Raw genomic sequence first — 25,833 nt, 5'->3', positions numbered from 1 at the left:
TGATGGAACCAGCAGAGGCTCCGCGTGAATCCTGAGGCAGGGAGGGACGCGGGACGGCGGGACGGTAGATATACCGGCTGAAAGCCGCCCTAGCTGGCTTGCACTGAGCTGAACGTCATAGCACAGCTCACAATGCGCTGGGAATGGTGGCAAGTGGCACCTGAATACGGTGAAAATCGCAGAGAGCAACGAGACTACAAAATCAAAGATTCAATCCTCTGATAGTGAAATCTGTGATTCATGTACCACTGTCGAATTCAATTCTTAGATTACGATGCGTCAATCGTGAAATTGCTACCCGTGAAGCTTCCACAGTCCACTCCATTGATCAATTGTGGAAGTTCGATCGATCGGTGAAGCTTTCACTGTAGAGCTTTTGTGAGGTGGTGGAAGTCTTTCCCTGAGATATCCTGTGGTTTTTCAGTTAAAAGATGAAGGCCGCACGATCCTTTTGCAGGCTTTTACAATCTCTTTGGTAAGGAAGGTGGCTGTAAAAATCGCAAAGCGGTGCTCAAAACAGAATGGTTGTCCATGACTCCATCCTTCTGTTCAGTGCCGCGGCCCGCAGCCTGGCGCGCAACTGCTGCTTGCACGTCTGCAATGACTCCTGTCGGGAGGCTCGTGTAGGCCATCGTCTCATCTGTCACTCGCCAGTGACCTTGTGGAGCCAAGCCAACCATGAGTTGCACATTAACACGTTTCCCCTCCACATTCACCAATAATTCCTTTTGGTAATCCTTCGTCTCATGTACTCGTCTCGTGTATAAATACCATCCCTTCTCAAATAGCAGCAGCCAGTTACTTCTTTCCCTCCTCAGCTCTCTCTTCGTCGGTCCATCTTTCCGATCATCCCTAGCCTTCAACTCTGTTTCTTGTCAACGATTCCAAACATGGAGGTATCCAAAATGTCAATGCTGTTAGTCACCGTGGTGATGCTTTGCCTGTTCAATGAGGCAAGTAATGAATGAAACCCATCTCCCTCACCGTCGTTGCATGCGTACCTTTATAATGTGCGTCTAAGACACGTTTTTGTCGACAGGCGCAAGGCAATGCAATGTGCATTTTTTAATTTCGTGAAAGCTAATATGAAAAGGTGGTCGTCCAGGTTGCCCAGTCTGTCGCGGCTGAGCAAGGACTGTCCAAAGCCTATGGTAATCATCTCTTAGAAGGGGGGAGGCACTTGCTGGCTGTAGGTAAGGCTCTAGCTCAATAGTAGCGTACGGTTCCATTGCGAAGCTAAGTGACGATAACTTAGCTAGCTTGAGACTTAAACGATCCTCCTGTAATTCTTGCTTCGCGATAAATCGAAGGCCATGAAAAAATCAGGCATATTCACGTCTCTTTGAAAATGCTTGGCTTTGTTACCTGAAAGGTTTTGCTAGGACAAGTTTATGATCTCCTGATGTAAGTCAATGGGGGCTTATTATTTCTAGGAATTGAGCGGGTGATCCATTATAAATGAAGTATGCGATTTGATTGTAAGTGTTCTCATGGGTCGAATTGTGTGCGTAGATTGTCCGGGCCTATGCAATACTAGATGCAGCAAAGCAAGCAGAACAAAGAGATGCCAGTTTGGTTGCAATGCCTGCTGCAAGATATGCAGCTGCGTTCCACCTGGAACTGCAGGAAACAGGGAGACATGTCCTTGCTACGCCAGACTCAAGAATTCCAAAGGCACTGGCAAATGCCCATGAACATCTTCGGATGCCATGGATTTCGTAGTGCATCAATCCGTTCTTGTCACGATCGTGACAAATTCTATGGGTCATAATTTTCCTATGGTTCTCAACCCGGGTTGTTCCATTTTTGACATTCAAGCTGCTCTAGGATTGGGTTTCCTCACTATAAAGGCAATATCTTTCAGTTTTGACATGCTTTGCAATAGAGGCTACTCTAGGATTGGATTTTCTAGTATGTAGGCAGTATCTTCCAAATCTTTTGTGACATGTAAACGGTGTATGCGTCCTGCAATAAAGACAGGATTAGTCATTTTTCAAATGAGTTAGGTGATGTGTAAGTTTAGAAAGGGAAGTTTAGAAGATTTAGAGAAAAGAATCGTAAGGAAAAGTTTTGCAAATCACAAAAACAGTATACGAGTGACGCTTTTCACTTGGTTGGTCAAGAGAGTGTATATTCTATGATAGTAATCAAAATAGTGGAGTAAACACATTATATCGAGTAGACGCGCTGATTTTGAAAGATAATAATCAAATAACGCTATGAATGTTGCTTTAAAAGTCATAGAAGTAACATGACCCGGCTATCACAGGTTAGAGACTTGCTCCCTCCCTTTAACACGGCCAAAAAAGGTGATTGACGATAGCCTTAGCGTAGCACTTTCGCCACTTGTTCACTCTATCACCCCACCATTTAGGCAACCTTTAGACTTTCACGTGCTCCAACGACCCCTAAAATGTGATGTTGTTAGTTGTTGGGTAGCAAAGGTTGTGGGTAGTAAACCTTGAAATTCAACCACTTTTTGTATCTTTTCTCTTTTCCTATAATAACAAGGTCGAAGGATGTTCATTTGACCTACCGTAAATTGTGATATCCTAGAAATCACCAAAAAGCGACGTCAATAAATGGTTTGACCAATATATAAATTGTGTTCCTTTGTCAGTGTGTGTTGTTGGTGATGTCAAATGTGGTTTAAAGTTGTTCTATGGATTGTCGTAGGTGTAAAGAGGAGTTGTTACATTCTCATTCTTGTCATATTTTCTTGCAGTCTTTTTCCCTTGTTGCCATTGTTTACATTCCCATTCTTGTCATTTTCTTGCAGTCTTTTTCCCTTGTTGCCATTGTTTACATTCCCATTCTTGTCATTTCCTTGCAGTCTTTTTCCCTTGTTGCCATTGTTTTAGTCAATATTGAAGTTTCCAACTATGCATGTTTGTCATTTTCTTGCAGTCTTTTTCCCTTGTTGCCATTGTTTTAGTCAATATTGAAGTTTCCAACTATGCAAGTTTGTGTCGGTCTTTTAACCTTCCCTTGTACTATTTAGATTACGGAAATAAGCCCCATGTGGAATGTGTGTGGTGATCGGTATACATTGATTATTGCTATTTCTTTATTACCCTTTGTTGTAAGAATGGTGAGGATGTACTCTGTACCTTTTCTGTCAATTATTTCTTCGTATGTCACCTCGAAATTATTGTCGAAGAATGTTGCGAGCCCAAACCCTATTTGTTTTTAGAATGTTTGGCAATCTCACCTCGTCTGTGCTTTTTGTGGTTGTTTCTTGCAAACATAAAGTTACTGCGTTTCAAGTATGGGCATTCGAGGATGGTATCTGAATGTGTATTGAATCCTCTTGTGTATAGGCAAACCAAGTCTATCCTTGCATTGTCCTTGCTCCAAATATTTGTTTCCTCGCGGTTCCACTGGGAGTCTTTTTTGTGGTGATTTATCTCTCGTATCACCTTAGGGTCTACTTATATTGTGTTTCTATATAGGTGTGAGGAGATACAAGTTTGCTGCATCTCTCACCCTTGACAAACTTGTGTAAGTAAGCCCATGTGTTTTAATGCTAGTAGACTCAAATTCAGGCATGTCCATTATCAAGCCTTGGAGACGGTGTTTAGTTCTTACAATTGCTGGTTGTATAGGGAACTGTGTTGTGCTTACACTATTCAAGCGGTTGTTCCCTATTTGAAACTCCCTTGTTATTTGCGAAATCAATGGTGTTTTCTATTTATTCACGAGCTTTTGCTCCTGTTACATTGTTGGATAGTTTAATCCAAACTATTGCTTTTTGTGTCTCACCCTATGAAGACCCCATCTGCTCCATTCACTATTTTGTCCTCGATATCCGGGCAAATTTCAACAATAATGCTTGGTTTTAGCTTTACTTGTTTGTGTAAGCTTGTTGTTTTTCTCAAGTCTAGAGGCGTCTTGATCCTCTTGCTGCAAGTTATGTACTTGTGGTTGGTTGTTATTAAAATGTGTAGGCCTCCTTCAAACATTTGGAAGATGAGGTTGTTGTGCTCGTTCTTTGCTATGATTGTGTTGAAAAGATGTGATGTTTTGTGCTCGTTTAGAGCAAGCCGAACATAGACATTGTTAAACGTATCAAGCTCACAGTTTGTTTGTGCGCCTACGTGTATTTTGTTTAATATTCCTAGGAAAGGTGTGTTGGTGTGCCTCATCAGTTGTTGAAGGTCGTACTATCTTATTGTTGTTGCCCAACACGATCCTAGTATCGAGGGCCCCGTTGGGTATTGCAAGAATATCCATGAGTTTTTAATGGAGCTTGCTGGGCAAAAGTCTCCACAGAAAAGGTCTACACCACCAAAAGGCTTTGTACTTGTGTCATATTTCACACATGTGCATATCTACTGCCATGAACGAGTTTGCACCAACCATTGAAATTTCATCGACGATCACCAGCTTGACGTTTTTGTAAAGTGTTGACACTATTTATAGCTTATCTACCGAAAGCACTATGTTATTGCTTTGTGAGAAGTGGCAGTTGCAAAGCTCGGTGTATCATGCTTTTGCATATATCTCTTATTGTTTTCCCTGTGTAAGCTAGTAGAAGCACCCTGGGTAGGTCTGCGTCTACTGTCTCCCTGTGCGAGTATAGCCATAGCAACGCTTGCACAAGCAACATTGTTGCAAATATTTTCCTAGACCCTATGTTGCCGAAAATGAATATTTGGAACCTTTCTTTTGGTCTGAGTCTTTTTTTCAACAATATGTCATCCACAATGCCACGTTGCTCTTTGTTTGTTTGGCGGTACATCTGTGTAAGCTAGAAGAAGCACTCTGGACACGTCTGCATTCGTTGTCTCCTTGTGTGAGTATAGCAATAGCAGCGCTTGCACAAGCAACATTGTTGCAAATATTTTCCATTTGGAACCTTTCATCTGCTCTTAGTCTTTTTTTCAACAGTATGTCGTCCACAATGCCACTCTGCTCTTTGTTTGTTTGGCGGTACATTTAGTAGTATGCCTTGTTTGTCAAGAGGTGGACTGGATAATGTTGCATTGCCTTTGATGTGCTCATGTTGCCCATGTTGTGCATTTCTTGTTGCAAGTCAAACTTGTTAGTGTCAAGCGCGATGTTGGATGCCTCCGATGAACTTGTTGTGCCATTAGTCTTGCTTGACATGCAGATGTCCTTAAATGTATCTTGATTGTTGAACCTACCCTTGTTTTCCAAGATTTTCTCTTTGCATCCGGAGTGCATGTCATGCCAAGTCGGGTGTATGCTATCCAATGAATGCTCCACATCTTTGAACGGTAGGTAGAGGAGGCATTTTTTGATTTTGTATGCTTGTTGTAGTTGTTAAATCGAATTATCTTGTTGCGCCTCCTTTTTCATTGTTGCCCTCCTTTGGTGTCATATTGGCTTTCAAAAGTTGCCAAGCACATGTTTTCTAATGCGTTTGCCCATTTCATGTACTTGTTGATTATGTCATCAAAGAACACTTCTATGCTATCTGGGTCTAGACTCTCCAGTTGTGACCATCTCTTTAGTAAAAGATTTTATTCATCTATTGCACTTGTGTTTATGTAGATGGATTCTCTTGTTGCGCTTGTGAGCGGTAATGAAAGACATAGGTAAATGGCTTGTTGAGTGCTGATATGTTGTGTGTCGAGTATGCCTGGTTGCTTCCTTAACCGTGCTTGTTGTTTCTTTGTCAATCTTTGTTGTGTAGGATGTACAATAGGAGGTTGCCCCATGGGGGTTCATTACAAATTGCACATCTGTGTTTGCCTCCCATAGTGTTGAAATTGTGGGGCTAAAATTATTTGTGTATATATCTTTTGGTTGCCTTTGTAGAAGCAAGCAGGGTTTTGAAATTGTGCTTCGCAATGCCAGTATGTATTCATTCTTCGTTGTACATATGCTTGCCAAAAATTCATCAAACGTGAGTGATTGTGCTTTCGATTTTTCAAGCATTGCAAAAATCTCCTTTGATTTCCTCCTATGCCCGCCTTGGCAATTGGCCCTGGGAGGACACGTGTCTTTCTAAGTGATGGATGTGGAAAGCCAAACCGACACTTTTTTTTTAAGTACTTGTTTTCCTATGTTTATGCATTTGAATATCTCACAAATGCAATGGAAGCCACGAAGAGTCCATGCAAATGTGGTTGTCCACAAACTTCTCGACTTCGCACGTGTTCTCGCCATTGTATGTGGGTACTCCAATTCCCCATATTAGCCCATGATTGTGTTGGCTACCTCTATTCTGGAATTCAGTGATGAAAAACAAATTCGGCTATGGGCCCTACTATGCTGTCGTCCTGCCTCAACAATGTCTTGAACGCTCGAAATTTATGTGCATAGTACTGCACCAAAGCGATTGGGTTTGTCCTCCCCACATTTTGGAGATCTGTGTGTCTTTCATTGCCCAAATCACTGAGCTTGCGCATGCAACAGACCAGTGGCTCCCAATGTTTCTGCACAACTGAGAATGTCACAAAGAATGTGGGTGGCCCTAGTTGCCTGAGCATTGCAAACACATTTTGTTTCAACCTTCGCTTGTAATCAGCTGATGTCCACATGCAAGCAAAGTCACAGAAACCAATTTTTGATTGCAGCAATTGTTCTATGTTTGTATCAATGAGTGCATCCTGTGCTTTAATAGAAATCCCTTAGAGTTGTCCTTTTCGCATTCTAACCCAGCTCAAGGTACAATTTGCTGGACAAGGACTTTCATGGTCTTGAAGAATATGTTCGCAATGCATAGTGCGAACTGCTGGTCCTTGTGTTTAAGCTCCAACTTGACTATTTCTTGGTATGTTATTGTTCTTGTTGGCCCATACTCTCTCTTTTGCCCATAGAAAAGAGAAGGGAATGGCATCTCCTCGCAGTGCTTGTCATATAGTAGTCCTACTAGGAAAAACCCTCTGACAGAGAAACATTGAGGGGTTTGTCTTCGAAGTCAATTACTTGCTGCACTGTGTAGATGCCATTCACCAAGGTGCCAGTCCCCTTGTTTTCATATGTCTCATCATTGTCATTGTCGATACCTGGTGCCACTGGGGTGGCCGCAATGTCTTGCATTTTTTTGATACGATGTGTCCACAATGTGTTGATTTGGACGTTGTTCTCCTTATACAAGGGGGTGTATACGAGTTCTAGTAGAGCACGCATGGTAATGTTTAGGCGCACCAAGCCGCAAGTGTAGTTGTGGTTGTATTGCAGGCATCGTTTTATGGCCACAACAATAGTGGCGTTGTCATCGATGAAGCGTGGCAAGATTCTCTGAGCCTTGTTGACATCAGCAAACACGTTTACAACACTCCTGTGTAGCCCGAGCTGACCCTCATATGTTAACTGCCTGATCTATGTGAAAGGTATTCTCATGGAGACAAGGCGTTCCTCGACTTTTTTTATTTTTTATTTTTGAAAAAACAGTGCTAATTATATTACTTCGAAAACAAGATACAAGAGGTCAGCTTATAGCTGACGGGCTGCGTTCACAAACCGGACGCAGCCCTAAAAGGTAGCATAATAAATCATACTCAAAAAATCACGGAGGGATATGATGAGTGTGAATGAACAGCCATCGGGGTGGTGAGTAGTGCCACCGAAGGCCCTGCGTAGTCTGCTCGAAGAAGAGGCCCTGTGTGTCCCAAGCCCGGAGGAAGCGTCTCCGCTTCTCCTGACCGGCCCGGGAGTCTCCCTGAATCTGGTCCCACTGGCCTCTGAGGGTATGAATAATCTCACTCCAAATCTCCGCCATGATCTGGGCAGTCGATAAGGAGGTGCCACCGAGGATCTGCGCGCAGTGCGAGGTCCAGATGTGCCACCCTGTAATGCTGCTGATAATCTCCCAGACTGGCTGCCTCTCCCGAACTCCTGTATCAGCCTCTGCTAGGTGCTGTGGGATACCCTCGAGCGGCCCCCACGTCCCCTGTGTGATAAGGAAAGTGGGGTCCTGCTGGCATGCCTCGAATAAGTGATGAAGACCAGGTGCGGTGCTGCACCAACAGAACGCGCCCCAAGTGATCAATCCTAGCTCTGGTGCTGCGCGAGTAAGAAGCCCGAAAGTCCACCTCCACACTTCCTGGGCACGAGTGCAGCTCCACAGGCAGTGTTTTGGTGACTCCTCATCCGCATGGCAAATCTGACAGCATCTGTCCTGGCCTATCTGCCTCAACCAGCTCCCCACTGGAAGACCTTTGTGGGCAAGAAGCCACAGGAAGTATGAGATCTTCCGTGGCCGCCAGCTCTCCCACAAGGCCTTCCAGAATGCCTGCAAAAAGAACCTGGAAATACCCTGTGCGTACCAGCTGGGTCGCTGGGTGGGGGGGCGGCTCTGCATCCTCCCGAGAACTCGCCTGTCCAGAGTCGTGCTGTAGGCGAAGAAGGAAGTCGGCCCCTGTCCTGTCACAATCTCTGGCCACCACCACTCTCTTGGGTCCCAATCAAGCTCTGACAAGGCCCGCCCCTCCCAGAGCCAAAGACGCCAAAGCTGCAACTGGTCCTGCTCGATGCTAGGGTCGGTACGCCAGACCTTCCCCAACAGGCCTACGACCCTAACCCTCTGCCACGGGAGTAGGGGGTCGATGAGCGCATCCTCTCTCCTGAGTCGTCCATCCCCTGAAACCGCGAAGAAGGAGATAGAGGAGTCATCCATACGTCCTGCGACCACCAGTGGGATGCCACGGGGGGTGAACTGTCCCAGCCAGCGGGTGTCACCAGGCATGAGGACCTGAGGCTCAGGTGGAACCAATCAAGCAGCTGGGATCGCACCGTCGATCTCCGTGCGTCTCGCCTGGACTCCACGTGCACCTCCAGCTGCGTCTGCAAGATCAGCCATCTCCAGATGTTTGTACGTATCCCTCCAAACTCGAAGGGACCGGGCTGGCCCCCTCATCCAGCCGTCCCACCTGATATGTGATCTCTCCCCCAACTGAAGGCCCTCGGCATCTCTGACCTGACCGTTCCAGATAAGCAGCTGGCGATCGATCTCCTCCTGACAGCTGGGAGGGGACTGAATGAGACTGAGACGGAGCCGCCTCCAAACCATGAGGAGGCTACGAACGAGTGGGGAACGGGGCTGAGTGAGCGGGGCGGAAGTGAAGATCCACCTGAGGGACGGTAGCCACTCTCCACCTCGGCGCGAGACACAAGAGCCGACTCCCTGCTGAAGTAACATCTTCCACGTCTGCCCCCCCGGGGTCAAACTGCGAATGACAAGCTTACCTAACAAGGCCTGACTCTGAAGCTCTGGATCGATAACCCCCAGGCCACCCTCAGCCTGCGGGAGAATGACTGTCTGCCAAGCAACCCTGGCTCTGGTATCTCTAAGACCATCCTCCCCAGACCAAAGGAAGTTCCGAACCAACCTCCTGAGCTGTGCCACGCTGGATCTCGAGAAGCACCAGCAGGAAGCCACATACCAAGCCGTGGCTAGGAGGACCTAGTTAACTACCAGGGCAGGACCTGCAAGAGACAGCTTAGCAGTGCTCCAGAAAGCCAGCTTCCGTCGGATGGAGTCTAGCACCGGGAGAAACTGCTGAGCTGGCGTGATGTCTAGGCCAACCTGGAAGCCAAGGTATCTAGCTGTCTGTCCCCGTGGAATCCATCTGAAACCCAGAAATCGCCCCCACTGAGAACACGCCCCAAGGTCTATGAGAAAACCAACTGATTTGTTCCAGTTGATTTTCGCACCAGCGGCCGAGCAGAAGACCTCCAGGGCCATCTGCACCCTCTCTAGCATCCTCTCATCGTCCTGGACATAAAGGGCTGTATCATCTACGTACTCCGAGTCCAAAAGCTCCGTGTCCTCTCGGAGTGGAAGCCCGGAGTGGAAGGCGAACACCCCTCGACTTTTTTTAGAGTTGCTATGTTGCTTGTTTTGGTTACAAGCTTTGTTTTGAGGGAACTAAATTTTGGCATTGCACCGGCATTGACACGATTGAAGCAGATGGAGCACAGATATGCTTCTTGAATTGTTTCCTTCTGCTTCCAAAGATTGTTTTGATTTATAAATTCTTTGTGGTTGACCCGTGCTAGCTTCAACTTAGTTCTGAATGTGACACAACCACATCCTCCATACTCAAAGCTCAGTGTGTCTTTGACTTTAGCCAAGTAACTACTTTGTTTTTTGACCGATACCATGTTGTTGTTTGTGCGTTTCCTCTTGCCGCAGGGCTTGCTTGGTGCACACTCGCAAGAGTTTTGGTTGGGATTCTGATGTGGAGGTTTCCAGGGTCAATGAATTTCTTGTCGCCATGTCCTGTATATCTTGCCACAAATCGTTTTGCTATCATACCTCCCATGGCCCATTTTTTCTTCAAATGCGCATGCGATCATCTTTGCTAGTTGTCCTGGAAGTAATTCCATCACTTGGATTAGTGCTGCCTCATCCTTGGCTGTCCAAGCTTTGTAGGTGCACTTCTGTTTGAAAGGAACCAAGGGGACGATTGTTGTTGGTAATGTTGTCTCATCCAGCATCATCACAGGTGGCCGTTTATTGTCCTTTTGGCCAATGTCAAACTCTTCAATAGAGGTCCTTGCCATTGTGCACCAACAACTTGAATGAACCACCCAAGCTATGCTGGATAACCCTAGAGGTCCTTGCCATTATGCACCATCAACTTGAATGAACCACTCAAGCTATGCTGGATAACCCTCAAGGTGTTGATCACCACTTGCCGTATGCATGTGGTTGATATGTTGTTGGCAACCACCTTGTTTTCTGGGTTTGTGGATGCATTGGCATAGATATTGTTGTTTGCTAGCACGGCTTGTAGAATTTCATAACTGCTTGTTGCTGGTTGTAGAGCTAGAATGCACAAAAGAATATCTATGTTTCCCGGGTTTCCAGCAATAAAAATTTGTCGAGGCGTACATTGTACGATGCAATAGCAGCTTGTATGTCCATGTTGTGTGGCACATAAAAATTTTGGGCAGAAATCATTGACCCACTCTAAGCAGGGCAACACGATTTCAAATGCACCATTTAGCAGTGCTCCCACTTGAAGCAATTCTAGAGAGGCCATAAACAACTATAACTTTCAAATTAAACACAAAAGCAATGATGACTTGCACCGATCAAGGAATCATTTATTTATTTGCCTAGCATGTACAATGGAAGATTTTGCATGGCGAGATTTACAATGTAAAGCTACAGTGTTGGAAGGCAAAAAAGTCTTTTATATGTCGATTGCTTGGAAATCAAAAGAGACGATGACTTGCACCAATCAAAGATTTTTATTATTATTTGTATGGCATGTACCATGGAAGTTTTATTTTTCATAACAATTTTTACAATGCGAAGCTCCAGTGTTGGAATGCTAGAAATTATTTCCTATGAGGAGTGCCTGGAAATGAAAAGTGTAAGATGCTAAGGGGGAAAACTTGAGAACTATTTACAGTGAAATGTGCAAGAAATACATCCTAGGCACCCACATCGTGAAATTGGTCACAAACCCTACGATGTTTACAGTGAACTCTCCCGAGGGTTTTTTGTCAAATAGCATGTTCCTCATGGCTACCACGCTACAACTATGAAACTCTATGAAGGGACACTTGAGCTTCAGTGCGTCATCGACATGGTTCCTGCAAAGTTGTAAGGAGACTTACGAACCGTCACGGTCCACAACACATCCTTTCAAGAAGGGAATGCGAGAGATTGTCTGAACACAATCATCGCAAGTGTAGCAAAAAGGTTGTGTCAGATCTCTTCTCACACATGGGCCATCGCAACCTCCACATTAGAACTCAACCAGTGGGCCATTGAGTCCTATAAAGTGCAGAACACCAGCCACCTAGAAAATTCACATAGAAATTGTTAGCAACGCTCTATATTGATGGTATTCGTTGCAAAGTTTTCATCTCACTTTTTTACCGTATCCTAGTTGCGATACTTGGCTCATGAAAGTATCTTGCAATGCCACACGAAGACTTCCATCTGGGACTGTTGCTAAGATAGTAAAGTCAAACATAGCAAGAGCATGCCTTGCACACATAAAGGAAATGTTCTTGGCAATGTACATGACAATGCCTTCGTCTATGAATTCTTCGACCAACCGTGCTAGCGTGTGCCTTCTCTTTGGCACAAAAGTTAGCTGCAAGGAAATTTGTTACTGCTAAGGATATTTCCAACCAACAAACTGTTGTAGGTTCAACAACTACAAACAATAGTGCTTACAGTCTCGCGGTCTTCAGCATTTGGGCCATCCGCAATGATTATTTAGTCTGATGGAGGCCCGTCTATGTCGGGGACGAGCATTTTTCGAGCGAAATCTTCCGAGCGTCCGAGCGAAGGAAAAAAAAAGCTTCCAACTATGCAAAAATATGACAAAAATGGATCAGAAGAAAACATAGTTTCACTTAGAAATATGAAAAGTATTATAGGAATGCCTATTTTATACACGAATATTTATGTGAATCTTTGGGAAGTGAGAACATAATGGGATGGCTTTTGAAGAAACCCACATGTAGAGTAGAATTCTCTATGAAAATTCCCTTATGATCCTTCTTACAACTTTTTACTTAATAGGGGGTGACATTGAAAAACCTCTCTCACCCTATCTTCATGAAAGGGTTTTTCCAAAGAAAACTCATTGAAGCAAGCCATCAAGGTAGTTTCGCCAGTGAAACCCCTTTGAACAAGGTCTTTCAAGGTAGTTTCGCTGGCAAAACTACCTTGGACAGCACTTTTAAAAGTGACAACTTTCACATCCAATGTCCAAATATAGTCATTCAGCCACTCAAATTGATCAGAAAACCCCATTAGAGCACATCTATGGGGTTATATTTTGGAAAACCTTGCATATATAGTATTAAATATTACATGTATTTTATGAGAGTGATATATAAGCCCAAGTTAATACTTATTTACAGTAATTTAAACTTCTGTAGAAACATGTCCATAAATATATTGTTATTAATACTATAAAAACACTTGAAAGATATTGCCATATGATATAAATGTGTTTAATAAGTAATTATTTATGTATAATATTATTATGTTGAGAGTGATTTTGAGGGACGTTTCTTAAATGAATTATTTTTCAATACTTTTTTAAGGTAATAACAAGGGTACAAAGGGATGTCTATGAATAAGAAGATTTATGTTATGTAAAAATGAATGAGTGACTAGTTTGTATATTTTTATGATAAAGGGATCTAGTTCTAATGAAAATAAAAGTGTAAAAACCATGTTTCCTAAAGAAATACTATTTTTAAAATCTCTTGAAAAACACGCTCGTATAAACTTGCTCATAGGTTTTTGCTCGTAAAATTGACGCATCCGTCTATGTCCACATTTAAAATGGAAAAAGCTATGGTTGCCATCAATGACACAAAATATGTCTTGCTTGTTTTGACTTGGTTTGCAGCCCATGGTGTGTACACTCGTATTGGCTTCTCTGGAACAAACTATATGCTGCCTTCGAAGGACTCGGCTTTGATTATTGTTGTTGTGGCATCCACTCATAGAGACAAGAAATATGTGCCTCCTTTGCCTAAGACTCGCTTCACAATGGATGGGTCCCCTACACGGAAGAAGCTATCGACCTGAAGAACATCTTTAATTGCAACACATATGCATGTGGGACATGCAAAGTTATGGTCTCACAACACTCTACATCTGTCATGTCCACGGGCATGAAGATAGGGTACGAGACATCCCGTGCCTTGAACATTCCATACTTTGACAACACCTTGCCCTCGAATGTGAAACGGTATAGCACATACTCTGACAAAGAGTTAATGAGCAATGTCGAAAGAGCCTCAGAACAAGGAAAGACTAGCTCCACTGGCACAATTGCTCCTAGTTGGTGCGCTTCAGTAGGTGCATTGTACAATGGACTAGCTTGTTGTGTTGCGTTGATTTTGCATAGCTTTGGGGAAACTGAGGAGCTTGCAAAACGAAAAGTTGGATTTGTGTGAGAACAGATGGAGTGGTGTGGATGTTGTGTATGTCTTGCAAAAACATTAATGGTTGCACGAGAGAGTACTGAGCCATTTGGGTGCAATGCAAATGATTTCTTGTGTTAGAGCTTCAAGAAAGTCAGTATAGCCACAATGAAGGAGCAAAACATTGCAAACAACCAAACGTGCATGTGCATAGTTCTTTCAGGGTTCTTTCAAAGCACGAAAAGGGGGAAAAGACCAAAAACAATGTCTATCATCTGATTGTATTATTATTGCTATTCCACTGTGCTAGTTTGGCTAGGTAGCAAGAAAGATTGCAAGTTTTAGTTGCTTCCAACATTCAATTTAAAAAATGGCTGCACTGCATTATCGGGGTTTATTTGTTTTGGGGTGTGCCAATTTTGCTAACCAACGCATAAACACAGTTAGCTAGGATTCGATGGGTGGAGCTAGTGTGGCTTGTTGCATCATCTGAATTGTTTTCATCTTCTTCAAAGGGGGGCTTGATGTCAAGCTCTATCCTACAACGCATCTTTAATAGGAATCCCTACTTGCGCACCTCTTTTTCTACTGAATAATGAAAACCACCAAGGCTCAGGTCGCTAACCATGAGTTGGTATTCAAAATGTGTCAATGCTAGGTGAGTGATTACCTTCAACATAAGCTTGTTCTACAACCACATGGAAGGCCATTTTGAGTGTCTTCTTGCTAACCTTCTTGATGTTGGAATGCTTTAAAAGGGACCCATCTTTAATAAACTCTTTCGCCTCAATGAACACAATAGGAACATCAATGGTGGGAGATGGCCCTGGTGCTATTGTTTTTAGTAATAAACAATCGCCAAAAATCGAAAGAAAGCCTTGGCTGACCGACTAAAAGAGCGAAGCAGGTGTGCAGTTCAAAAGAAAATGTATTAATTATAGAAATGTTGGAGCAGCATGGTAAAAAGTTTGGAACTTATTAAATTGTGAATTTTGCAAATTACCTATATCATTTTTTAATTCTTGTTAAAATTCTATGACTCAATTTTTAATGTGTCAAGGGTCCCTTCTCAGCTATGTCTGCTGCTGAGATGGCTTCTTTCCCTCACCATAATCATTGGTAGCATAGACACAAACACGTGCAATTTCAATAATGAGCCAAACAATCAAACAATGCAAACAACAAACAGTGTATGTGGTGCAACAGGTTGGGTCATGCCACGCGATGAGCGCCTGTGGTGCAAAAAGAGCAAGGAGTGGATGAACAAGAAGGTATGGAGAGAAACAATGGCCTTCAAAGAGGCGGCTCATAAGCTGAACCAACGAACAAAAGAAGAGGCAAAGAAACATGGGTAGAACGGAGTGACAATATGTGATAGGATCTTCGTTGTTTGGGGCTTCAAGCGATGTGACCAAATGATCCTCTGTGATCTTGTGTTTTTCGTGGGTGGCACTTTTGGCTTGTGCCTTGTTGTGGGACTTTTCACTTGTGTCTGCATGACAACACCCACCAAATTTATAACATTTGTCAACCACATGGATTCACAAAGAACCTTCGACCCTTTGCAGGATGATGACCGCAATACGATGATTGAAAGCTGATCATAGATGTGCATGACAACACATAGATTAGCTATGGAAAGTGTTGTTTTCACTAACGACCAAAGTGATGAGGCAAACATGATGGATGCAAGCTAAGGGAATAAAGCGAGCCAGATGTGGAGATTTGCAGTTTGCATAGCGTATCAGGCCTAGCTCCTTGAAATCGTCAGGAAGAGCACGATCTAGTTGAAACCGACCGATCAAGTCGGTAGCCTTTTCTGCCAATGAAAAACCAAGTAGTGGCAAGGCATAGAGCAGAATCTACCTCCACAAGAAGAGCATGCAAGAAACACCCACTCTAGCATGAAAAGATGAACTTTGGAGAAGGGCTAATAAGTATTATCACCTTGGCAATAGGAAGTTGCTTCCTCGGTGCATCCAAGGTGGGGCTCCATAATGCTCATCATCCCTGCTAAGAAACATGAAGAATTTATGCAAAGAATAGAATTATTTGGAAGTTTGAAAGACGGAATGACGAAATGGGGACAGGATCAGGATATTTGCAACACAGGTGCAGACAAACAGACACCTTTCTCAAATTCACCACCATTGCTGGTGTCAATGGAGTCATCGGATCCAGGCTGCACATCATTGAAGGTAGCCATGGGAAGGAAAAAATGATTTTCCAAAAGCACAAAGTTATGAACACAATGCAAAAGCAAGCTATGTCGACTGGTACAAGTCTGGGTACTTTGTACCTCATAACCAACTTAGCATCTATTCATCTAGCTAGTTCCCAAGAGGAGAATAGAAGATATTGGTCTAGGCGTTGCACAACATGCTCATACTAAAATGTGAGAGGAGTGGAAGGGTTCAACGCTAGTGCAACATGAACACAAAGGCAACGATAATCATAATGGAGAGCGTATTCAAGGCGTTCTCATGAAACTCGACTGCTAACTAATGAAATTTGACCTCGCAAGCTACGTTGAAATTTCTTTTCCTGAAAATCTACATACAAAAACCCCACAAATTATTTTTATCTTTTGAACCCTTAACCTCCACTAAGACCTACAAAGGTAGGCCAATAAAGCCAGCAATGTTCTCTTTTTTTTTTTTTAACAGAAAACAATTTAAGATTTTATTTATAAATCTCAACATCTAAATGCTTCTTAGGGGTTTTTTAAGTTGAGTCTATGTTAAGCCTTGCCATTGCTTTCAGTTGGGGAAAAAAAATTATAGCATTGCACACATCTCTCTCTCTCTCTATGTGTGTGTGTGTGTGTGTGTGTGTGTGTGTGTGTGTGTGTGTGTGTGTGTGCGTGCGCAACACACACACATACATATAAGAAAGATATTTCCTATATTTACTATTTAGATATAAGAAAGATATTTCCTACATACATATAAGAAAGATATTTCCTATATTTACTATTTAGAAGAAGAGTGGCTTAAGATGGTAAATTTCAATTGGAATCTACATCACATACAAAGGATGCTTGAAGAAGGGGACAAAGTCTTGGAAGCAGTTTCACCCACTTTCTAACAACTTATCATAACCTAACAATCTTTGAATATAGTTGTTTGAAGTCTTTAATACACTTCCATTTGGTGCTCAAGGGAATTTGGAATATTTTCCTTAGGCAACTATGATTATTGAAGAAGGGAATAAACACTTATTTTTCTTGTAAAAGTTTATACTTACATCCTAACACACACACACACACACATATATTTATTTACTTATTTATTTATTTTTATTTTTATTTTTTGGTAGATATACATGTATGTATGTTTGTGCACACACATAGACACACAGACATAAGCATGTACCTATGAGTGTGTGTGTGTGTGTGTGTGCACCTCCCCTTCCCCATTCTCTTCCCGACCTTGTGCTTCCCTCTCTCCTAGATCCTCCCCCAGTCCCTTAAACTACAAAACACCTTTCTGTTCCCCCCATGGTAGTGTGTGCAGTTGTATGTGCATGGGTGTATTTGGGTGTGTGTGTGTGTGTGTGTCCCTCACCCTAGTGCTTTGTGTCTGTGTCTGTGTCTGTGTCTGTGTGTGCAATATTAGCTAGTAGAACAATGTTTATTATAACAAAAGAAAAGTATATGTCGCTTTTGGACCCTCTCATCCATTAATCCCCTTATACCCACCCAATTCTCTTCCACCTCGGTTAGTTTTAGTGTATGTGACTCTCCCTCCCCCCATTCCTCTATCTCGTGGCTCTCTTCCTCATCATTTAGTGGGATTTTGTGTGTCCCCCCTCCCTCTTATCCCTCCCCCTCTTCCCTCATGGGGTGTATTTATGTGTGAGTCTCTTCCTAAGGTTTGAATATATCCTTGAGGAAGTGTGTGCTCATCAACCTCCTCAAGTAGCTTATGACCTGCATCTTGTACTTATTCTCTACAACTTCCCCAATGTTGTTCATGAAGCAAAAGAGGTCCTCGGGAAAACATGTTGGATTAGCATGGTGACAAGATAGAGGCAACAAGATGAACAATGAAGCTTGTTTATTCATTGAGAGAGTGTCATTATATAGACACCAGCACATCCATAGATTACGTCATATGTGAGCTCAATAGTGAGCATCTAGATCGATAATCATCTCCATGTATCTCTCAGTCACACACCACACTCCTAGATTCACTCATTCACACCTACTAACTGATACATCATCAGTCACACCTAACTCAGGCACACCTATACACACACATGTGTTCACACACTCAATCACATGATCACTCACAACCATAGACCTTGGTATGATCCATTACATCAATTTGTCCTTCATACCCCCCCCCACAAATTGATGACCTCAACCCTAGCAGTAGTCCATGGGAAACTTCATGGCTTGCCCACCTCTAGTGACAACACTCATGATCCCAACCTGGCACTCACTCTAGTTGCATCAGCAATAGTAGACTCATTTGGGCATCCTCACCCCAACACGATCTCACTCTGACTTTGGTCTCTTGGTTTACTATTGGAAGACTGGACAATGACTATGCATGGGAAGTCCCCATAGGTCTGACAAGGAACTCACACATTAAACTAACAAATCATTTAAGGGGAACATCCCAGGGTAGAGAACCCTTATTGACCACACACAAAAATTCTAAGTTGAAGATGTGGGGAAATTTCCCCCCTTGATGGCAATCTTTTTCTGGCGTCGTTTCTAAGCCACCATTGTATCAGACTCATAAACTTGCTTGTCCATTGCATTGTACTTGGTGTCGATGAAGCAAAGCTTTCCTTCTTTGTTTATCTTGTTGGTATACCAAAGCATAATATTTTTGTCAATGTGAAGCAAAGTATCCAATTCTAGGCAAGGTCTTACCACATGGACAGTGTCTAATGCCTTACAAGGTTTGACAAATAGACTCAAGCAAGTGGAACTTGAAAACATATTCTTCAAGAGCACATGCATCATATCATCCGCATAGAAAAGCAAGAGTATAATGATGAATATAAGCTTCATGACTGAGTTGTGGTGGTGAAACATAGTAAACATATTCAAAACTTTCGTCAAATATAAAAGCCCCAAATTTTGATTGCCTAGTCAACTGTCTTTGACTAAAATATGAACAAATCTGCCTACAAGGATAGAGATCGGCTAGAGGGTGGAATTTGCCCTGATTACAAAGGCTATTAAGGGGCTTTTGGTGGAAAAATAAGCCTTAAATAGTAGAGAAGATCTTCCAACAAGGAATCGCGTAATGCTACATCACGTCACAGTTGGAGCTGCTACAAAATCGATTGGTTTTTTCATGTTTTCTCCTTGCTCAATTGACCAAATGAGCTCAAATTGGAACAGCAGCTAGATCATAAGGTCACCAAACTATACCTAGGAGGGCTAGTTGAAATTTCACTTCTACAAGTCGTATGAAATAAAAGTTTATCGGGTAGCAATCCTCTCGGCATGGGCTATGTAGGTCATATTTCCCCAGTTCCTCTAAACACAAAGTGAGCCCTATCAAGGGGAATCTCTAGATGAAAGGGCTCATGAAATGGTAGAGCAAAGAGGGAGAATGAGCTTAAGCAAAAATGGGTAGAAGAGGGAAGAATGGAAGAAGAAGGTGGAGGGTGAAGGGGAAGATGATGGCATGGGTCAAGGAGGTTCACGAAGGAAAGTATGGCTCTGATACCACATGTTGGAGTAGCATGGTGAAAAGATAGAGGCAACAAGATGAACAATGAAGCTTGTTTATTCATTGAGAGAGTGTCATTATATAGACACTGGGTACATCCATAGATTACATCATATGTGAGCTCAATAGTGAGAATCTAGATCCACAATCATCTCCATGAATCTCTAAATCACACACCACACTCCTAGATTCACTCATTCACACCTTTAACTAACACATCATTAGTCACACCTCACTCAGGCACACCTATACACACACACGTGTTCACACACTCAATCACATGATCACTCACAATGGGTGCTACCAAATAGCGAGTTTTTTTTGAGCGAGTATGTGAGTTTTTTTCCAGTATAATACACATTGGGAGAGATGCTAGCAATTCTAACTCCACATGCATGCAAATATGGTCTCATGGAACCAATATGAGGCATTCTTGTAACCCAAAAACCTAGGCTCTTGTAGTTGATCATACAAATTAACTCTAAACAAGAAAAGTAGTACGATCTAAGAAAGAGAAATGATCACAATTGTTCATAAAGTTCTTGGGGATAAATTTTACCACCAAATGCATTTACTTTATTATACATGAAATCTTGAGAGCTTCAAAGAGACAATGAGATCATCTATGAACCATCTTAGTTGCTCAAGTCTATGGGAAAAAAAACATGTTCTAGAAGACACAAGGCATTGGAGAAGTTCAAACTCATAAGTGACTGTTCAAGTCCATGACCTACCAAAGAAGGAATAAGATGTATGAAAGAGCAACGATCTCAACTATTCATAAATTTCTTGGTGATAAATTCCACCAACAAATGCATTTCCTTTTTTATACATGAATTCTTGAGAGCTTCAAAGAGACAATGAGATCATCTATAAACCATCTTGCTTGCTCAAGTCTATGAAGGAAAAAAAACATGTTCTAGAAGACACAAGGCATTGAAGAAGTTCAAATATATAAGTGATTGTTCAAATCCATGACCTACCAAAGGAGCACTAAGATTTAAGAAAGAGCAATAATCTCAATTCCGCCAACAAATGCATTTTCCTTTTCTCCATGAAATCTTGAGAGCTTCAAAGAGCCAATGGGATCATCTATAAAACATCTTACTTGCTCAAGTCTATGAAGGAAAAAAAACATGTTCTAGAAGACACAAGGCATTGAAGAAGTTCAAATTTACATGTGACTGTTCAAATCCATGACCTGTCAAAGGAGCACTAAGATCTAAGAAAGAGAAGCGATCTTAACTATTCATAAAATTCGTGGGGATAAATTCTGCCAACAAATGCATTTCCTTTTTTATACATGAAATCTTGATAGCTTGGAAGAGACAATGAGATCATCTATAAACCATCTTACTTGCTCAAGTCTATGAAAGAAAAAAACATGTTCTAGAAGACACAAGGCATTGAAGAAGTTCAAATTCATATGTGACTATTCAATTCCATCACTTGTGAAAGGAGCACTAACATTCAAGAAATAGAAAACAATGTACATACAAAGAAACAACAAAATGTTCTTTCAAAACTTGGGAAACTGTATCAATGCTTGATCAAAGCATATGCAAGGTCATCCAAAAATATATAGCTTAGACTACTTTGTTTTTTCCTCCACTGCAATGTCATCCACAAAAATACATTTGGGAGCCAATTTCATCCTTTTCTTACGAGGGTTCTCATCCTCTTGACATGCCATCATATCCGCAACTTCTTGCACATAGCATGGCAATGCACTGCAATCATCACCAAGGACTATGTCAATGGCAAGAAAATCCCAATATCCACTCCTCAAAATATAGAAGCACAAAAAATACAAGGATTCCAACGTAAAGGTACCGCACTAGTCCTCCTCTAGATCCCCCAATTCATTTATGCCTTCAAAGGCTTCTTCCTCACTTGAGCTACCATCAACATCTTCATTCTCTTCAGCATGTTCCATTGAAATAAAGAGCTCCTCCACAAAAGACACCATCCTCTTGTCATTGTCCATACCACAAACAAGTCTTCCACAATGCAAGGCAGCCTCTATAGTGCTACCACAATCCATCATTAGGTCAAGTACACTGCCATTTGATGGTGTCAATGCCTCTATCAAAGTTGCCATAAATATTGGGCTCTTCTCCAACCCACCTGAAGAAAGAAAGTAATGAACATTGTTTAATCTAATATTGGATGGCTCTTCACCAACCACATTCTAAAATATATACCAACACACTAAACCAATCATACCATGACATAAAGCTCCATCTCCGTAAACATGTCTAGCAGTAGCAGGTAGGAAGTGTCAAACACAGTCATGTGACAAGTCAAGAAATGGATAACCATCAACACAATGCTTGATTGTGAAAGGAATGCTTCCCTTCCTATGATAAATAGACATCATCAATAAATGTACCTTCTGCAAGAAAAAGGGTTTGTGTTCCTCATCACCATGCTCTTGTGACTTTGTTTCTGTGACCTTTGTTTTAGAAGATTTTTCTTTCAACTCCGCAGTAGTATCCATCTCCTCACAGGATTCGCCTTCTTCATGGCTTATCTCAATCATCTTCTCTAAGTCATCCATCTGCACATGCTTATAGCTTGTATTCTTTCTAGAACTTATTTCACAATACAAAACAAATAACTGAGATGATGACTTCTTCACAATAGATCTTGTCAAGACCATTATCTAATCAATAAGAAAGGGATATTAATTAGTATACACCAAAATCAACTAACCTTCATGCTTAGAAAATGACAATGCAAAGGCCACACACCTAAGAAAATGACACCATTGATAGAAGATTCCTCAAATTTACACCTGCATAATAAAAAAGAAATATATTGACATATTAGAACAAATGAAACAAATTATCAACATAAGAAAGAATTTCATACTATAGAATACAACAAGCACGCATTCCCATATAATGTTTTGGCAAAATTGCCCAGTGAGGACCACAAAGTCCCATTCCCATTCTAGAACACAAAAGAGAAAACACTAATGTAGCATATCCTTTTTTAGCTATGGGGAATGGCTCCCCACACTAGATGATGACAATATCCATAGCATCAACTTCTTCTTGTTCATTCCCAACTGTGTCTAATTCATCTTATTCCTTATACCTTTCATGATGTCTCTCATGTAATCAGGGACAACTCTCCCATAGTTTAGTACATTGATAATGGAACTACTAATCATATGAATCCAAGAGTGATGGAAACAATCTGTCTAATGCAATGGAAGGAGAGAAATTGAATTGCTGAGAGGGGGGCAATACCAAACCAATCACAATTGAAACCTTCATGCCAATATTGAACTAGTAGACTTACAATACCAAACGAGAGATTGATGCCTTGATACAGTTTGCAAGTCATGGATTTGAATAGTCACTTATGAAGTTGAACTTCTTGAGCGCCTTGTGTCTTCTAGAACATGTTTTTTTCAATACCTTGTCATTAAATACATCTAAAAGGGATACCACTCTAAATTGAATAAAGGGATACCCTTAGATTAAATTTAGAGTGGTATCCCTTCGACATGATGAAGGGTCAATAGGATGCAAACATGCATGAAGTCAATATTTCTATTACTTCTTTATGTTTCCAAGTACCCCTACAGAGGGGTTCTATTTGGAGAGTTTCTTACTGCGAGTTTGTGAGTTCTCTGTTAGTTGTTTATGTTTTCCATTTAAGGGGGGTTTTTTTGTTTATGTATGCAAGTTCTCTATTAGTTGTTTATGTTTACCATTTAAGGGGGATTATATTTGGCAACATTTATATTACTTCTTTATACCCACTAAGCGGGATTCTATTAGGTGAGTTTTTTTCCTAGCGAGTTTGGCAAGATTTCTATTACTTCTTTATGTTCTTAGGAGCAAAAAAACTCACAAACTCGCTAGGAAAAAACTTGCCAAATAGAATCCCCCACTCACAACCATAGACCATGGTATGATCCATTACATCAATTTGTCCTTCAAAACGTAGTCCAAACGATGCGTGGTGGATGTAGTAGTGGAGCCAGATCATGGAGTGGGAGTAGCGGAGGTAGAGTGAGGTGTGAAGAGAGCACTTAAAGAATGAGCAGTAGTGGAGCAAGTGGGGGGGGAGGGGGGGTATTGCAGTCTGTGAGAGGGGAAAGCAAGGGACCAGATTGGAACAGTGTCTCATATAAAAGGGGAGATTTGGAACGTTGGGAGTGTGCAGAATCATTTACATCTCTCGTGCCACCACAGCAGCCTCGAGGAGAGAAAGAACAAGAGAAACAAGAGAGAGGAAAAGAGAGGAGAGAGAGAGAGAGAGAGAGAGAGAGAGATTGTTGCAAGAAAAGAAAGTAGAGAAGAGGAGACAAAGAGAGAAAAAAGAGGAAAAGAGAGGAAAAGAGAGGAGAGAGAAAATAATAGAGGAGAGAAAAGAGAGGAAAATAAAGGAGAGAAAGAGGAGAGAAAAAGAGGGAAAAGAGAAGAGGGAGGAAGAGGAACGAAAAAGAGAAACAGAGAGAAAAAGAGAAAGAGGGGAAAAAAAGAGAAAAAGAGAGGAAAAGAGAGGAGAGAAACAAAAAGAGAGAGGAGAGAAAAGAGAGGAAAAGAAAGGAGAGAAAGAGGAGAGAAAAACAGGGAAAAGAGAAGAGGGAGGAAGAGGAAAGAAAAAGAGAAAGAGAGGAGAGAATAAGAGTAGGAAGAGAGGAGAGAAAGAAGAAGGGAATCAGTAGAAGAAGAAATGACAACAAGGGAATAAATAGAAGAAGGGAATAAATAGAGAAAAGAGGTGAGGGAGGAGAGAAAGAGGAAGAGCAAGAAAAGGAGAGAAACAGGGAAAAGAGAAAGAGGAAGAGGAAAGAAAGAAAGACAATAGAAGGAGTAAGAGGAAAGAAAGAGAGAAGAGAAGAGGGAGGAAAAAAGAAAGAAAAGGAAGGAGGAGAGAAAGAAGAGAGAGGAAAAGAGACAAGAGAAAGAAGAAGAGAATAAGAAGGGAATAAGAAGAAGAAGAAAGGAGAAAGAAAGAAAAGTAAGAAGGAGAAAAGAGGAAAAGAAGAGAATGAAAAGGAAGGAGGAGCAAGAGGATGGAGAGAAAATGAGGGAAAAGAGAAGAGGGAGAAAGAGGAAAGAGAGAGACAAGAGAAGAGAGGAGAGGAAAAAGAAGGAAAAGAGAGGACAAGGGAAAGAAAAAGAGAAGAGGGAGGAGAAAAAGAGAAGAGGGAGGAGAAAAAGAGAGGAGGGAGGAGAAAAAGAGGAAGAGCAAGAAAAGGAAGGAGATAAGAGGAGAGGAAGAGAGAAAAAGAGAGAAAGAGAGGAAAAGAGAGGAAAGAAAGAAAATAAGAGAGGAAGAGAGAGGAGAGAAAAAGAGAAGAGGGAGGAAGAGGAAAGAAAGAGAGATAAGAGAAGAGGAGGAGAGAAAGAAGAGAAAGAAAAGAGAAGAGAGATAGAAGAAGAGAATATGTAGAAGAAGGGAGGAGAAAGAAAGAAAAGAAAGAAGGAAGAAAGAAGGAGAAAAGAGGAAAAGAAGAGAAAGAAAAGGAAGGAGAAGCAATAGGAAGGAGAGAAAAAGAGGAGAGAAAAATAGGGAAAAGAGAAAAGGGAGAAAGAGGAATGAAAGAGACAAGAGAAGAGAGGAAAAGAGAGGAGAGAAAGAGGCAAAAGAGAGAGCGAGGAAGAGGAAAGAGATAGCGAGAAAGAGAGGAAAAGAGAGGAGAGAAAGAGAGAGAAAATAGAGAAAGAGGGAGTAAAAGAGAGCCAAAATGAAAGAAGGGTAGGAAAGAAAGAGGAATAAGAAGGGAATAAGAGTAGGAAGAGAGGAGTGAAAGAATGACAGAAGGAGAGAAAGAGAGGAAAGAAGAGAATGAGGGAATAAGTAGAAGAAGAAAGGAGAAAAAAAAGGATGAAGGAGGAAAGAAGGAGAAAAGATGAAGTCTAGAAGAGAATAAGAAGAGGAGAGAAAGAGACGAAAAGAGTGGAGAGTTCCTACACCCATCACTACAGCTAGTGTTTTAGGCGCTAGCTGTAAGCCAATGTATGCACAGAAAGAAAAACAAGAGAGAGAGAGAGAGAGAGAGAGAGAGAGAGCACTTTCTTACCTAGAAAGTACGTGTCTTAGGTGCGACACCAGATGATCCCGCTCAAAGTTTCATGTTTCGTGTTTTTTGCCCTCTAAAAGAAAGGAAACATACCATTTTAAGAAAACTAGTTAGTGAACGGAGGACTTTGGAGAAGCAACATACCAAAGGAACAGAGAGAGGAGACAAAGAGAAGCCTATGTTCAACAAGAACCAAGCACGAAAACAAGATGGAGAGCTTTTCTACTCGTCTCTTTCATGATTTTTTTCATGTATTGACATCTT

At 41.8% G+C, this 25,833-nt stretch overlaps 1 protein-coding gene across 1 annotated transcript; it reads left to right on the top strand.

Annotated features, from left to right (window-relative positions):
• The first annotated feature begins 722 nt into the window (after positions 1–722).
• On the top strand, positions 723–1,911 carry LOC147893669 (cypmaclein-like). Its single transcript, XM_087386236.1, has 3 exons — positions 723–953; positions 1,106–1,193; positions 1,513–1,911. Exons 1-3 carry the CDS (start codon positions 891–893, stop codon positions 1,692–1,694), a joined length of 333 nt encoding a protein of 110 aa, XP_087242362.1. The 5' UTR covers positions 723–890; the 3' UTR covers positions 1,695–1,911.
• Positions 1,912–25,833: the final 23,922 nt, after the last annotated feature.

Source organism: Dipteris shenzhenensis, chromosome 15, assembly GCF_047967505.1.
Source record: "Dipteris shenzhenensis isolate YYH24624 ecotype China chromosome 15, Dip_SZ_1.0, whole genome shotgun sequence".
Classification (NCBI taxonomy): domain Eukaryota; kingdom Viridiplantae; phylum Streptophyta; class Polypodiopsida; order Gleicheniales; family Dipteridaceae; genus Dipteris; species Dipteris shenzhenensis.
Note: the sequence above shows the minus strand (reverse complement) of the source record. Positions and strands in the feature narration are given on the sequence as shown.

Bases quoted from the DNA above. Each gene is read 5' to 3' on its own strand.
- LOC147893669 (XM_087386236.1), top strand. From the start codon at position 891: ATGGAGGTATCCAAAATGTCAATGCTGTTAGTCACCGTGGTGATGCTT. The intron at 954-1,105 runs GCAAGTAATGAA...GTGGTCGTCCAG, and splicing joins TGCTTTGCCTGTTCAATGAG to GTTGCCCAGTCTGTCGCGGC. The intron at 1,194-1,512 runs GTAAGGCTCTAG...TTGTGTGCGTAG, and splicing joins GAGGCACTTGCTGGCTGTAG to ATTGTCCGGGCCTATGCAAT.